Below are 13,020 nucleotides of genomic sequence, written 5' to 3' on the forward strand. Positions count from 1 at the left end.
TTTGAAAAAACGTTCTCAGTAAGTTTATTCCACATAAACGCAGTTTTCCAAATGAAAGAGTTCTTGAACGGTGAAGTTCGAGGTATACAGGCGGATGGCTTTCTTCTGGATGGAGTTCAGCAGCTTCAGGGTACGCTCAGGGATGGAGCTCCATTCATGTGACCCATACTCCAAAGAAAGTCTGATCTGAGCTTCATAAAGGATCAAAAATTGCTGAGGTTTGTACAGTTTTCTGATTCGAAACAGTATTCCAAGCTTTTGAGAAGCAGCCTTTGCAATTCCAGCATTGTTGCATTGAATTGAACTAGGTTACTTTCACCCCAATTCGGAATCACTTCTATATCCTCCTACGTCCGGTGAAGATGTGGATCCGCAGCAGATGTCCTGGAATCCAAATGGAAGCAAAGCAATATATTGGATTCTCAGTTTTTTTCAATAAGTCGTTGATATACAATAAAATGACGGTTAGAGACAATATGGATCCCTGGGGAACACCAGCGTTGATGGTGAAAGTTTTCGAGAGATATCTAACAAAAAATATTGCGTTTTTGTAACTTTTTCAAGGAAATGAATAAACAATAAATTTTACCTTTATTGTGGAACACATAAAAAATTAAATAATGTTGAAAATAAATAATTGGCATTAGTTCTACTCCGGAATGTGATATTTGAAAAAGAAAATTTCTAAAGCTGTTCCATTTTTCCATAGTGGAATATAAGTCTCAAAAGTTTCAAATTGATATATCGATCTGGTGTTTCGTAAACCACGAACAGACAGGCAACTCCCGAAGGTCGTAATATAATTAAGAAATATTTATAGAGGGATCTTAGCATCTCATTGGACCCTCTCATCACAAATTCAATTTATTTTCACTTACCCATTACGCGAGTTAAATTGAACCATATATTTCAAGTCGGCAGAAAAGTATTCTGAGTAGGTATTATTAGAAAATATACGGTACAGTAAATATGCCAGCAGACCATAAAGCTTAAACTTACTATACTGTGTCAATCAACACTATCGCGGGCAGTGTAGTTGTTAACAAATTTTATGATTCGGCAAACTGTTGAACAGACGCTTTCACTGAGCTATTTTAGTAAATACCAAGAAAATTCCAACAGTCCATACAGAAAATCGATTTCAGATTACATACTTATTCGTGAATGGGTTTTGGATATGAGCAATTGCGAAAAAACACGCACCATCAGAAGTAACCATAGCAGGAGCATTTTGACAAAAATGTTTTTTTTTTATTTTCGTAATCACTAAATAATAGTATATTATTACCCGTGGGTTGGGCTACTTATCGGGCGCGTCACCAGGTGGCGGATAGGGAAACGGCCAGGAGACTGGAGGCCCTGTCCGGAAAGCCAATGTGGTCTTACGGACGAGGTCGTCGTACTCCTGGTCAGTGGCAGAAATAAGTAGGGTGAGAGGAACTAAAACCCCCCAAAAACCTTTGCAAAACATGCCATCGTGGACTTGCCTACCCAAGCTAAGGTGTAAGGAATCGTTCCGACAGCTGAATGGCGGCAGGGTGATATGCGGTCACGAACAATTCCCTTGGGGAACTGGGGGAAACCTCATTGTAATCAGCCTACCTCTGGTAATGCGGAGCTCTGCCTTAGGTGACCAACTCTTCCCTCACTACTCGTGGGAACACACATGAATGAAACAACACATAAAACAGAAACAACAAAAACAAAAACCAATCCCGAGGCTGAACAGAAGTGTTCACCTCAGTCTAAGGCGGTGGTTGGGGATGAACAGAAATGCCCACCTCAATCTATCGCTTGGAATGAGGCTGGACATAACAGATCACCTCCAACAGCAAGGGCACTTCCTGCGGCAGGCGCCAAGAGCTCCACCTTGAATGAAGGCAAGGAACCGACTGTCCCTGGAGGAAAGCTCCCTCACTTGTGCACTTCCACGGAGGGAACCCCAAGAAGGTTGAAGAAGCCGCGCGAAGACAGTCTGGAAAGTACAGGATGGACGATGACCTAGGAGGACAACTCCTCGGGAGGATGTACGATGGGTCACATGTGGTATAACTCACCCTCCCTACTCTACAGATACAGAATAGTATATTAATTCACGGATGAGAAATGCGAATATATCTCGGCAACCGCATACTATGTTAATTTCTATTACTCAACTGGAAGTTATATGTGCGGTGCAATTTTAATAAATACAGAAGAATATTATGTACTCGTATACATTCACCAATAACGGTTTACAGTGTGTAACAACGAAAACTTAACAGAGCCGTTTTTGAATATAAAAAGTAAGATTTTTAAAAAAAGCTCGGACACGTCGATTTCTAATTAAGACTAATCAGATTTTTTGTAGTACGCACCCCCTCGTGACCAAATCCAGAACATGATTTCTGCTTAGGTGTTTACCAGGGTTTTGCTCGTTGAATAAAATTGATGTTCTATCAGCATTTTGGTCGTTGCCAAAAAATAAAGCAATAACTGAAACCCTTTCAGCATTAGTCTAAGCCATTTTTAAACAAATAACAATACACGACCCGTTTAAACAAAACAATCGAACGATGTACTAATGAAAACTGGAAGGAGAGCAGTGGGTATTGATTTTTAAAAAGGGATTTTATTTAACAAAAAACTGATAAGAAGAACTGCTCGAAAAATTTTTTATTTAGGCATACAAGTTACCGAGTGGTCTGTCTAATGTATTATTAACATGGCAATTTCAACTTCAAATTATCTCGAAAACTAATCGTTACAAAAAATTTCTTTTAACAGAGTTGTAAAGGTATTCGAAAGACCTTCAAAACTAGGTGCCACTCGACCTTCTTTCTCTATCTAAATGAAGGTCGTCGGACGCACCTCTCCGAAAGGGTGCGTAGTACAAAAAATCTAATTAGTTCGAAAGGTGTCCCCCTTTAATTGGAAATCGACGTGTCCGAGCTTTTTTTAAAAATCTTACTTTTTATATTCAAAAACGTCTCTGTTAATTTTTCGTAATTACACACTGTATATTCAATTTCAGTGATTCAGTAAAAATTGAAGCAGTTCAAATTGTAATATAGGTAGGTATACTGGGGTCGCCATTCGTGCAGTTAAATATGGCATAAGTGGACTGTTAAAAAAAAAGGTGAATTTTCAAATATTACGGGCTACGTACATTCGATTAGCGATTTTTCTATGTTTTTATATTGCTACACTCGTTTTGAACATATGTCCACAATTTCAGCTGTTTAGCTTGTTGGTGACAGACATGAAAGTTACAAGTGTTTTGCCTGTTCGGCGATATTTTGCTTTCGAAAAAAATGGATCAGAGAATTTGCAACATTGACAGCAATGTTTTCATTATTAAATCGAATAATCACACAAATTTATGCAGGTGACTGTCCGGCAGTACTCCCGTATGATTTAAGCCGTGCATTCGACTGTGCCAATCAAGAAAAATTGGCTTCAAAATTGAAATATTATGGTATAAGAAGTGTTTCACTTGAAATTAAACTCTGAACGAACAAACATGTGTGCTACAGGGCTCCATCTTTGAAAAGTGATGGTAGTATAGTATTAAGTTTTTATCTGGATGGATTCCTGAATTGGAATAGTCACTGCCAACATCTGATATCTAAACTCAATTCCTTGAAGTTTCTTTTCATTAATTTAAGATCAGTATTGACTAGAGCTCAATAGACTCTAGAATAAGGTACGGTGTTTGTTTCTGGGGATTGATATCGAAAAATGAAAGTGTGCTCTGTTAGATATGAAAAAAGACCTATTTTAGAGTTGAGAATGAGTTTTCTTCATCTCCTGAAAACGCCAACTTGGTTGGTTAAACGCGCATCGAGAAGAGGGTAGTAGTTGTTTACAGCTGATTCTCGGCCTCCCCCCACCACTATGACGTATTAATTGCTTTTTTTTATTGGTTGTTGTTTGGTGAAGTTTTTTTGTTGTGCAGTGAAGTCAAGGCGTTGTGACCTTGAAGTGTCTGGTGCATGGATCGTTCAGATTTTTTTTTTCATATGAGATTTTGTGTGTTTATGTGTGTGTGTGTGTGTGTGTAGGAGAATGCACGGTACAGGGTTTCATCATGTGCTTGTTTGTCTATGTACAAACATACGTCTGCATACTTCGAAGATCCTCCAAGTAATAAATGCTCCATCGGTGTTAGGGCACCAAGTTAGTAGTGGAGTGACGTCACAGCAATAACCGTTCAACGGCTAGAGAGCGACATGTTCACTCCACGACGTGTGGCAGAGTAATGCGTATTCATCGGTCTGCCCTCACCTCTCCCGAAGCGATGAAGGTTCGCTCTAGCCCCGCTATCGATGGTGACACAACGGCAGCCGAGGACCGTTTGCCTAGCGTCTACTAGAGATGGGTCGGTATTTGAGGAACGGTATTTTGGAGCGCGATTTTATGATACCGTACCGTCGCGGTATTCAAGAAAGATGCACGACGGTATTTTCAATAGACGGTATCTATCGCAGAGTATCGTACCGCATCGTGTCGCGTCGCCTCTTGGCCTCTCAGTTCAGTTCCTACTGTTCCTAGTAGGAAGTAGGAACACGATACGTACGTAGAACGTATACTGTACCGTTTCTCTCTGTCGTGGTGGGTAAAGTAAGAATGGAACGCTATCGCGATATATCATCCGCAAGCTGTAATGGATCTTTTTGGCACATATATTACCCCCAATTGAGTATTAGGCGGTATTGGTCGATATTCAAAGCAGTCAATTATTGTTTGGTTGAGTTCGAAATGAACAATTTTTCATATTTTATTTGAATGATTTGTCATCAGGTAAATGAGATACATGAAATAAAATAAAAAATTTACTTCATAAAATTAACAAAAATATCAAATACAAACACAAAAATAAAATGAATAAATGACATCACTCCAAACAAAATAAAAATTCTATATAAAATAAAAACCGAAAAGCAAATGTTGCAAAATAAAAATGAGCTCACAATAAGGTAAGTACACGAAATAATAATTATAATAATAATAATTTTATCTATACTATAACATCACAAAAATATCAGTCAAGATTCAAAGTTGAGTGTGTCTGATGAAATAACTAAATGAGCGCGTAAAATAAATAAACAAATACATAAATTTGCGGAGTTATTTGTGGGAAAGAAATTTGAAATTCGAATAAGAGTATAGTTCATTGAAGCCTATATTTCTACAGGTTCAACCGAAAATTAACCCAAGTCAAAATTTCAAATTGAGCCCTGTACATTTCATCAGATCATTTGATGGGATATGAAATTATCTTTTTGAAGTGACACTTTTTATTCAAAATGACGGCGTAGGAGTCATTTCCTCCAAGTTCAATTTGGCCGCATAATATTGTCGTCTACGCAATATTTTCAAATAACTTCAAGTTTTTCACAATATTTCAACCATGAAACCACTATATTGAATTTGTAAAAATTGGCTGCTATGCTGCCATTTTGAATAAAAATAAACACTTGTATTATAACATTTAAACAAGAATTTCATATTCTTGAAACAGTAAACAAAGTTCTATTCGAAATTCTTGAATGAATAAATTACTATGGAATATCACCATCACATAAATTCGAATTAGAATTGAGAAATAAAAGTTTTTTAACTTTGTCACAACTCAATCTATTTCGCCTATCAGATAGCATGAGGCCGGACTTTGAAAATAACCTTTCACAAGGCACAGAGGTAGCAACGGTTACACATTTTTCTTTGACTAGTTCGGAAAGATTGGGAAAGTTGTATGCATTCTTTCTCCACCACTCCAAGGGATCTTCTTCTCTAGGTATGGGTGGTTCATCTACGTACCTCTGCACTTCGATTATAGCTTTGGAATGTGCCGTTCCAACAGGAGAAAAAGTTGATTTTTTCTTTTCGAACGTTTTCCATATTGAGAATTTTTGGTCAGTCTTGTTGGGTTGATCTGCTTTCAAAGTTGGCGAGTCGTTTCCACTTACCACGGTATTTTCTTTCTGTGACTCTCTGACATTTATAACGTGAGTGACATGAGATATCACACTTTTCTTGACTCTATCACAGACCTGGTCATTAGAAAATCCTAAAATTTTAAATCTGGGATCCAGAAATGTCGACATAGTAAGTAAATTATTATTTTCTATGCTTCCTAATCTGTTTCTGAGACCTTCTAAAATACAGGTAATTACCTTCTCAGACAAATATGTAAATTTATTTTTATTCATCTCTTCATAAATATTTATTAAACCATCACTCAAAACTATAACAGACGACGCGGTCAAATAACTTTCACCACTCATTATATTTGTTACATTTTCCATGGGTCTCAAAATTTCCACAATTTCCTTGAGAAACTCCCATTCTTCCTGGCATATTATGGGCAAGTCTTTGTCTAACAGTGCCATAGTTGTTCTTATTGGTTCTTCCAATTCCGAAAATCTCTCAAACATATAAAATGTTGAATTCCATCTTGTAGCAACATCTTGTATGAGCTTTTTTGACTTTCCGTTTAATCGCACTTGTTGCTCTTGGAATTTAGCTGTGGCTGTTGTACTTCTTTTGAAGAATGCCACAATTGTTTTCAATTTATCGGATACTGGATATATATGACGTAATGCGTCAATGACAATCAAGTTGACTGTGTGCGCATAACATCCGAAATGTTTGAGTTTTAATGAGTCAATTATAGCTTTCTTTATATTTGATGCATTGTCAGAAACAACCATCAAAATTTTATTGTCTAACTCCCATTCGGAAATTATTTTTTTCAACTCCGCTCCTAAATTTTCCCCGGTGTGGCGTTCGCCAAAAGAAATGCATTCTAATAGCACACTCTTCAGTCTGAAATTCTTATTAATGAAATGAGCAGTGACTGCTAAGAAATTTTCAGTATTTCGTGAAGTCCAACAGTCTGTTGTTAACGTGACTGCTTTACTCATTTTCATCAAATGTTTCATTTCATTATAAATTTGTTCATAAGAACCATTTAAAAAAGATGTGGAAACTGTTTTTCTGGAAGGTAGCTGGTAAGAAGGGTTCAAAGCTTGAACAAATTCTTTGAACCCATCATCTTCCACAATTGACAATGGTTGAAAGTCTTTAATAAAAAGTTGCATTAATTTTGAATCCAACTTTTTTTTTTCAAATAAACCAATTTTTTTTCTCACAAAATTCGTCACAACTGTTTGTGATTTCTTACCGCCAGAAGTTGATGGTTTCTGATGTAGATTATCGGAAACCTCTTTCAAGGAAGATATGGCTTCAAATGGTTTTCCGGACAACGGTTCTTGTGAGCAACTCTGAGAAGGCTGAGAGGATGGTTCACATCTTTCCGTATCCATTTTCACAAGTGGGTGCTTTCTCAACATATGTTTTTTCAAATTGTTGGAAGACGATTTATAGCTAAGACCCATCTTGCATATATTGCATATAGCAATCACATCTGATCCCGGTTTTGGAACGAAATGATTCCACACCAACGACGTGCCTGTAGTACGCCTCGAAGACATCTAAAGAAGAATATCTAATCTAAACTCTGGTCACTGAGGATTTATTTATACATACAATTGAATATAAGCGGCCGTTTATTTATTTATTATAGAAATAAATGTGTATCAACTTCCAATAGGCCAAAACCATACACTATTCGAAAAATACGCTCCACTCGAGAAACACAAATAATCTGAATACAATATCGAACTTGAATGATAGCTTACACACTATACACACTGAAGGTCTGTTCTGGTTCTCGATTTGTACAGTTTCGGATAGTTCAAAATCAATGAGTCAATTGTAAACTGAAGTGATCTACCCCACACGATGTTCAGTATTCAATACAACCTACAACGCGACGGCGATACGCGTGACGTTCCATAACGCTTAGTATGGTGGTTCCTTCTCGTAAAGTTTCGCTATGGAGTATTCAGTGTTAATCGCGGTATTTTGTCGCGGTATTTTGTCGCGGTATTTTCCAGTCGCAATCGCGACTGGAGCGCTCCAACGAAGGAACGGTATTTCCCATCTCTAGCGTCTACCCTCTCCGAGACCGCAACGACCATTGCTTGCTCGTACCGGCAACTGTTATCGCATCAAGTTGGGAGATGGGCTTGGCTGTGACGTCAGGCATCTCTAGTGGATAGCAACTAGCAATGTGAATCTTTCACGGTTTCATGGTGGGGGTGACTCACACTGTTTAATATAAAAGAAATGCCTGGCACACTATGAAATCAGTAGACGAATATATCTGCAGCAGTTAGCAATTGGTAGAGTGTTATTCAGTTCGTAATAGAAGGAAGACGGTGAGTGTATTTGTCTGTTGGAAATTGTTTATATTTTCATATATATTTTCATCATGTCCGTTTCAAAAGTAGACTTGAACAAAATTAATAATTTGATTGTACAGGAGGTTGAAATACTAGAGCAAAAGGCCTTATCATCATTGCCAATTGATGAAGTGTACATAATTAAAAATATGTCAACTTATTCTACACGATTTGGTAAATCAATTTTATTAACTTTGCAAGATGTGAGCAATGATAAATTATTTAAAACATGGCTACCAAAACGTATTTCGTTGCAATTCAGTGATGACGATATATCTTGTATCAACTCATCGGGTGGTAAATATACGATGATGTATTTAGGACAGAGCCAACAAAGTTTTGCTGGCATGAAAACGCGATCTCTAGTCAAATTCAATATGATTGAATAATAGTAATAATTTATAGTGAATTTCTTTAGGTCATAGCTTACAAAGTTTTTTTGGTGTGAAAACGATAACTCTAGTCAAATTCAATATGATTGAATAATAATAGTAATTATAATGAATTTCTTATTGTTTTATTAATATTCATATATTAGATGATAATTATATGGAAATATAAACATTACTAACTTAGTTGAATACACTCACTTTGTAACTACAAGTAAAATGGGAATGTGAGTATTATATCACTGAAAAATTGGAGGTTGCTTATTGTTTTTTTTATTCGATTTCAGTTCCACCATTTAAAGATGTGGATGCAGTACGCAAGTCAAGATTGGGTCGATATTGTAGATCTCAAATCATCGGTTCAACATTTGTCGTCTAAATTGAAGGTGTTGGGTGATGGAGCCGAACATGCAAGCGTTTATGATATGAGTGTATGCTATGATGAAAAACAAATCGAATTATGCCTTCGTGATGCTGAGAACTATTGGAGTGGTGCAGAAGTTTGCAACAAATTTTTGGATAATGAATTGGAATTGTGGCAACTTTGTGAGGTTATGATTGAACTGAACCTAAGAAGATTCCTGTATAGCCTCCAACCATACTTGCCAGAATGGATTATTCATCACTTTGAATTGAATGATGAAAATCGAGAGGAAATTGAAGATGGTCGCGAAAATGATGATTATGAGGAAGAAGTTATTTTAGATAGTCTGTATGTTCCTGTAAATCATAAATAATGTCAAATAAAAAACTTTGTATTATTTTCATGTTTTATTTATTTAAATCTGATGAAATACAATAGAAAATGATTACAAAACAATAAATATGATATAAAATACAATACATGATATAAGTCAGTTACAAATAAAAAAAAAGATCATAAAACAGTACATGATAGAGTGAAAAAAAAGTGTCAATATCTGCTATGAACTGAACCATCCAATGCATTGTATGTTAAAACTGTATCATGCAAAATTAATGCATATACTTTAGTGTTGTCTGGAAACTTGGTCTTCCTCGTCTCAAACTCAATCTTTATATCAATAGTTGATGATTTTGTTGCATTCGGTTGATGGGAACAATCGATGACGAATAGTGGATTCTCTCTAAATTGTCCAATGTCCATCAGAGGTTCACTCATATCTTTATCATAATAACTTCGCTGGAAACTCTCAAAAGCATAATAAGCAGGAGCATCAAGTTTTTTATCGAAATTCAAATTCCAACGCTCATATGGATAAACTTCAGAATTCAAGTATACTCGAATACTATTGATATCAGCAGTTGTGAATTTTGTAATATCTTGTGTTCTATCTTCAGATGTGGTAGTACTTTGGAATGCGATGATGACAAAACGAGGAGTTTCCAATGCGTTAGTTGTTTTGATGGCCCATATGTCTGAAGAAGTCCCACGTAATGATGGTAGTTCATAGAGGTCCCACATACGATACGCCAACTTGATTTTGGCATTCAGACCGCTTTTGTTTATTCTACTCAAAAGTTTGAGCTTGTGTTTATCATCTGGTACAATATGCCTTATTTTCCATTCGATTTTATTTATTTCCAAATCAGCATCAACCTCACCTATATATGAGTTTTTGAATGATCGAGCGATAATCAAAATCAATTCCTGTTTGGCATTCAAGATACTTTTGTTGTAATCTTCAGCAAAACCCATCAAATATTTCAGTGGTAGTTTTCCACTAAAAACATGACTGTTTGTATCCAAGATATCTTGCTTCAATTGTGAAAGTCCCCAACCAGATGTCAATAATGTGTTAGCATGAGATTGTCCAAATGATATCATGGTTTTCATTGTAGATGTTATCCCAGGTTTTCTAACAACAGCCACTTGTTCACCACCCATTTCATAACGAATTTCGTCAAAGAGAAATGCAATTGCATTATTCGAGAGATAGCATGTTTTCGCTACATCTTTGGGGGTGAATTTACCTTCTATGTAAATGAAACTCTCGGCAATATCTAGTATAACATCTTGATTATTGATTGCAATTCTGATTTCATCCGAATTCCTGAATAGCGGTGATCCATAGGGCTTATATGTGTGCTCATGTAAACTTATGAGAGAATGATCGAGCACTGGTTCATTGAATATATTCAACTTTTCATTGTTTGTTTCGAGCACCATTGTTATTTTCTCACTTTCAATCCAATCGATTTCAAAAATTTAAGATCACTCACAGACAGAGCGTTATGTGCTAACTGTTTAGCATACACTTGTGGAATGAGCTTCTTTTTATGCACACCTTTCTTTTCGATAGTGCAACTCGTTTGGGATTGTTCAATGCGATTTTGTCTATTATAAATGAAACCCATAACAACAGTTATTCGATTTTCTTGAATTCCAAAATAATGAAAATCTCTTCTTCACTTCCAAAATCGATAAGGTTATTTTTTTCATCCAAAATACGCACTGTAATGTTGTGAATCAATTGACGACCTTCTGGACTGACAGGCATATATATAATACTGTGTGGTTCTTTAGTGAGATTGTAGCCAGGTTCAACATCAATATCGAATGAGAAAAGAATGTGGGATTCTTCACCATTTATATATGAACCTGATATTATATTGCAATCTAAGCGGATAAGTCTCACAGTTGTAATGTTTATTGGTAATGATGATTCATGTATCTGATTTGGTGGAAATATTTCATGAGCGAACCCCATCATTTCTGCTATTGAATTTGGATGTGTCAGATCAATTTCATATTTGGATCGCATTTCACATTTGAATGTATTATTATTGGCGTGTAGATAGAAAATATCATCTGCAACGACATCATTTGGTTTTTTATCATGAAACAATCTGAACATGATATGTTTCTGTATGACGGCATTGATCTCTTCTATTTCATAAGCACCACATGGAATTTCAATTGTCAACTTTTGGGGTATCGATGAGTTGTCATTACTGATTCTAAAACTAACTAAGTTATTAGCTTCAGTTATATTATTTATTGTATTGCACCCATAGAATCCCAAAAGTCCTAATCCATAACGACTGTTCCTATCCAATTCAATTGGTGGAAAAAAATCCGCACTCAAGACACTTGTCCCGACAGCTTGTAGCTCGAACTTTCGTGACATGACTGATGAATATTTTGAAACACATTTCAATTTATTATTGTACACAGCAACAGCACATTTGAGACAATTTACACTTTTTGGAAGGTGTTGTATTGTAATAAGTATCATTTTTATTGATACCAATATTCACATCCTCTATATTACAAATACAACACATAGATTTCCGAGGTATAGGACCGTCATTAACATCCGATTCTGAATTTTGATCGTGGTGGTGGTGCTCATAACAATATCTATGTTTCATTATATCGATGTCATCTTGCAGATGCTTAGGCAACTTTTCCCAAACATATGCAATCTCATGTGCAACACATGCAAGTATCACTTCCTTAGGCATATTTGCAAGCATCACTTTATCCATTTTTTTCAAGGTACCATATTTTGAAAACATTCTAAGTGAAAACCCCATTCCCTTGATAGCCTCCCGATCCAGTTTTGGTGTTGAATCCATTTTTATTTGGAAAATTATTCAGAGAGAAACTGCAAGCACAAGTGACCACAGAGAACTGTATTAAATTTCTGTTGTCGATCATAGTTATATTTGATTTTTACATTCGAACGTTTTCGAAAGAATCGAGTCAATTCCAATGGTGGGGGTAGATCTCCAAAACTATCGAAATATGTGACTTCTTTCCCACATTTTTTATATGCCACCCAATGTGTTCCTGGTCCACTTATTCCATCTAAATTAACAATAGCTGTCTCGTTTTGTTTTGGACCTGAAGATGGTAATCTATCACGCATAAAAACACCACGAAAATATGGAATTTTCATTTTTTGTGCATAATAACTGAGATCGAGATCAGTAAGAGGCCTCTGAGGTAGGGGTTCAATTAGTTTTTTGTTATGTTTGTGGCTTTGTATGGTTTTAAATATAGTCCTAAACCTTTACGGTATGGTTTGAGATATATTCCACTTCCGCGTTTGCCTAATGCTACAGCCTCCATGGTTTTATTGTGACGATTGGCTTCCATTAAAGCCGCTCTGCTGGCTTTTGCCGAATTCACAGCCTTGGTAATACCAGCAGCGGCTCCCGCCAAACTTCCTAGTGCGGATAGTCCAGCAAAAATTGGTATCAATGGTAAAAGTCCACCGATCTTGGGAACAGGAATTATGCGTGGTGTGCGGATTTTCTTCTTTCCACCGGCAGCTTTAAGGTATTTACGTGCCGCCTGCAATGCCACAGTGATAGCTTTTTTGCTATTATTCGTCACAAATTGATTCCCACCA

General features: G+C 36.4%; 2 protein-coding genes across 2 annotated transcripts in view; both read right to left on the reverse strand.

The window, feature by feature from the left end:
• Positions 1-13,020, reverse strand: part of Poxm (paired box pox-meso) — a 118,036-nt gene that overhangs the window by 21,533 nt on the left and 83,483 nt on the right. The gene's annotated exons all lie outside the window — the stretch shown is intronic.
• Positions 4,356-7,920, reverse strand: LOC141485129 (E3 SUMO-protein ligase ZBED1-like). Its single transcript, XM_074181190.1, has one exon. It carries the CDS (start codon positions 7,476-7,478, stop codon positions 5,544-5,546), a length of 1,935 nt encoding a protein of 644 aa, XP_074037291.1. The 5' UTR covers positions 7,479-7,920; the 3' UTR covers positions 4,356-5,543.

This window comes from Leptinotarsa decemlineata, unplaced genomic scaffold (genome assembly GCF_025532065.1).
Source record: "Leptinotarsa decemlineata unplaced genomic scaffold, Ldec_3_MD MMD2_tig00026307_RagTag_RagTag, whole genome shotgun sequence".
NCBI lineage: Eukaryota > Metazoa > Arthropoda > Insecta > Coleoptera > Chrysomelidae > Leptinotarsa > Leptinotarsa decemlineata.

Excerpts from the sequence above, each read along its gene's own strand:
- LOC141485129 (XM_074181190.1), bottom strand. The coding sequence starts at position 7,478 with ATGTCTTCGAGGCGTACTACAGGCACGTCGTTGGTGTGGAATCATTTC.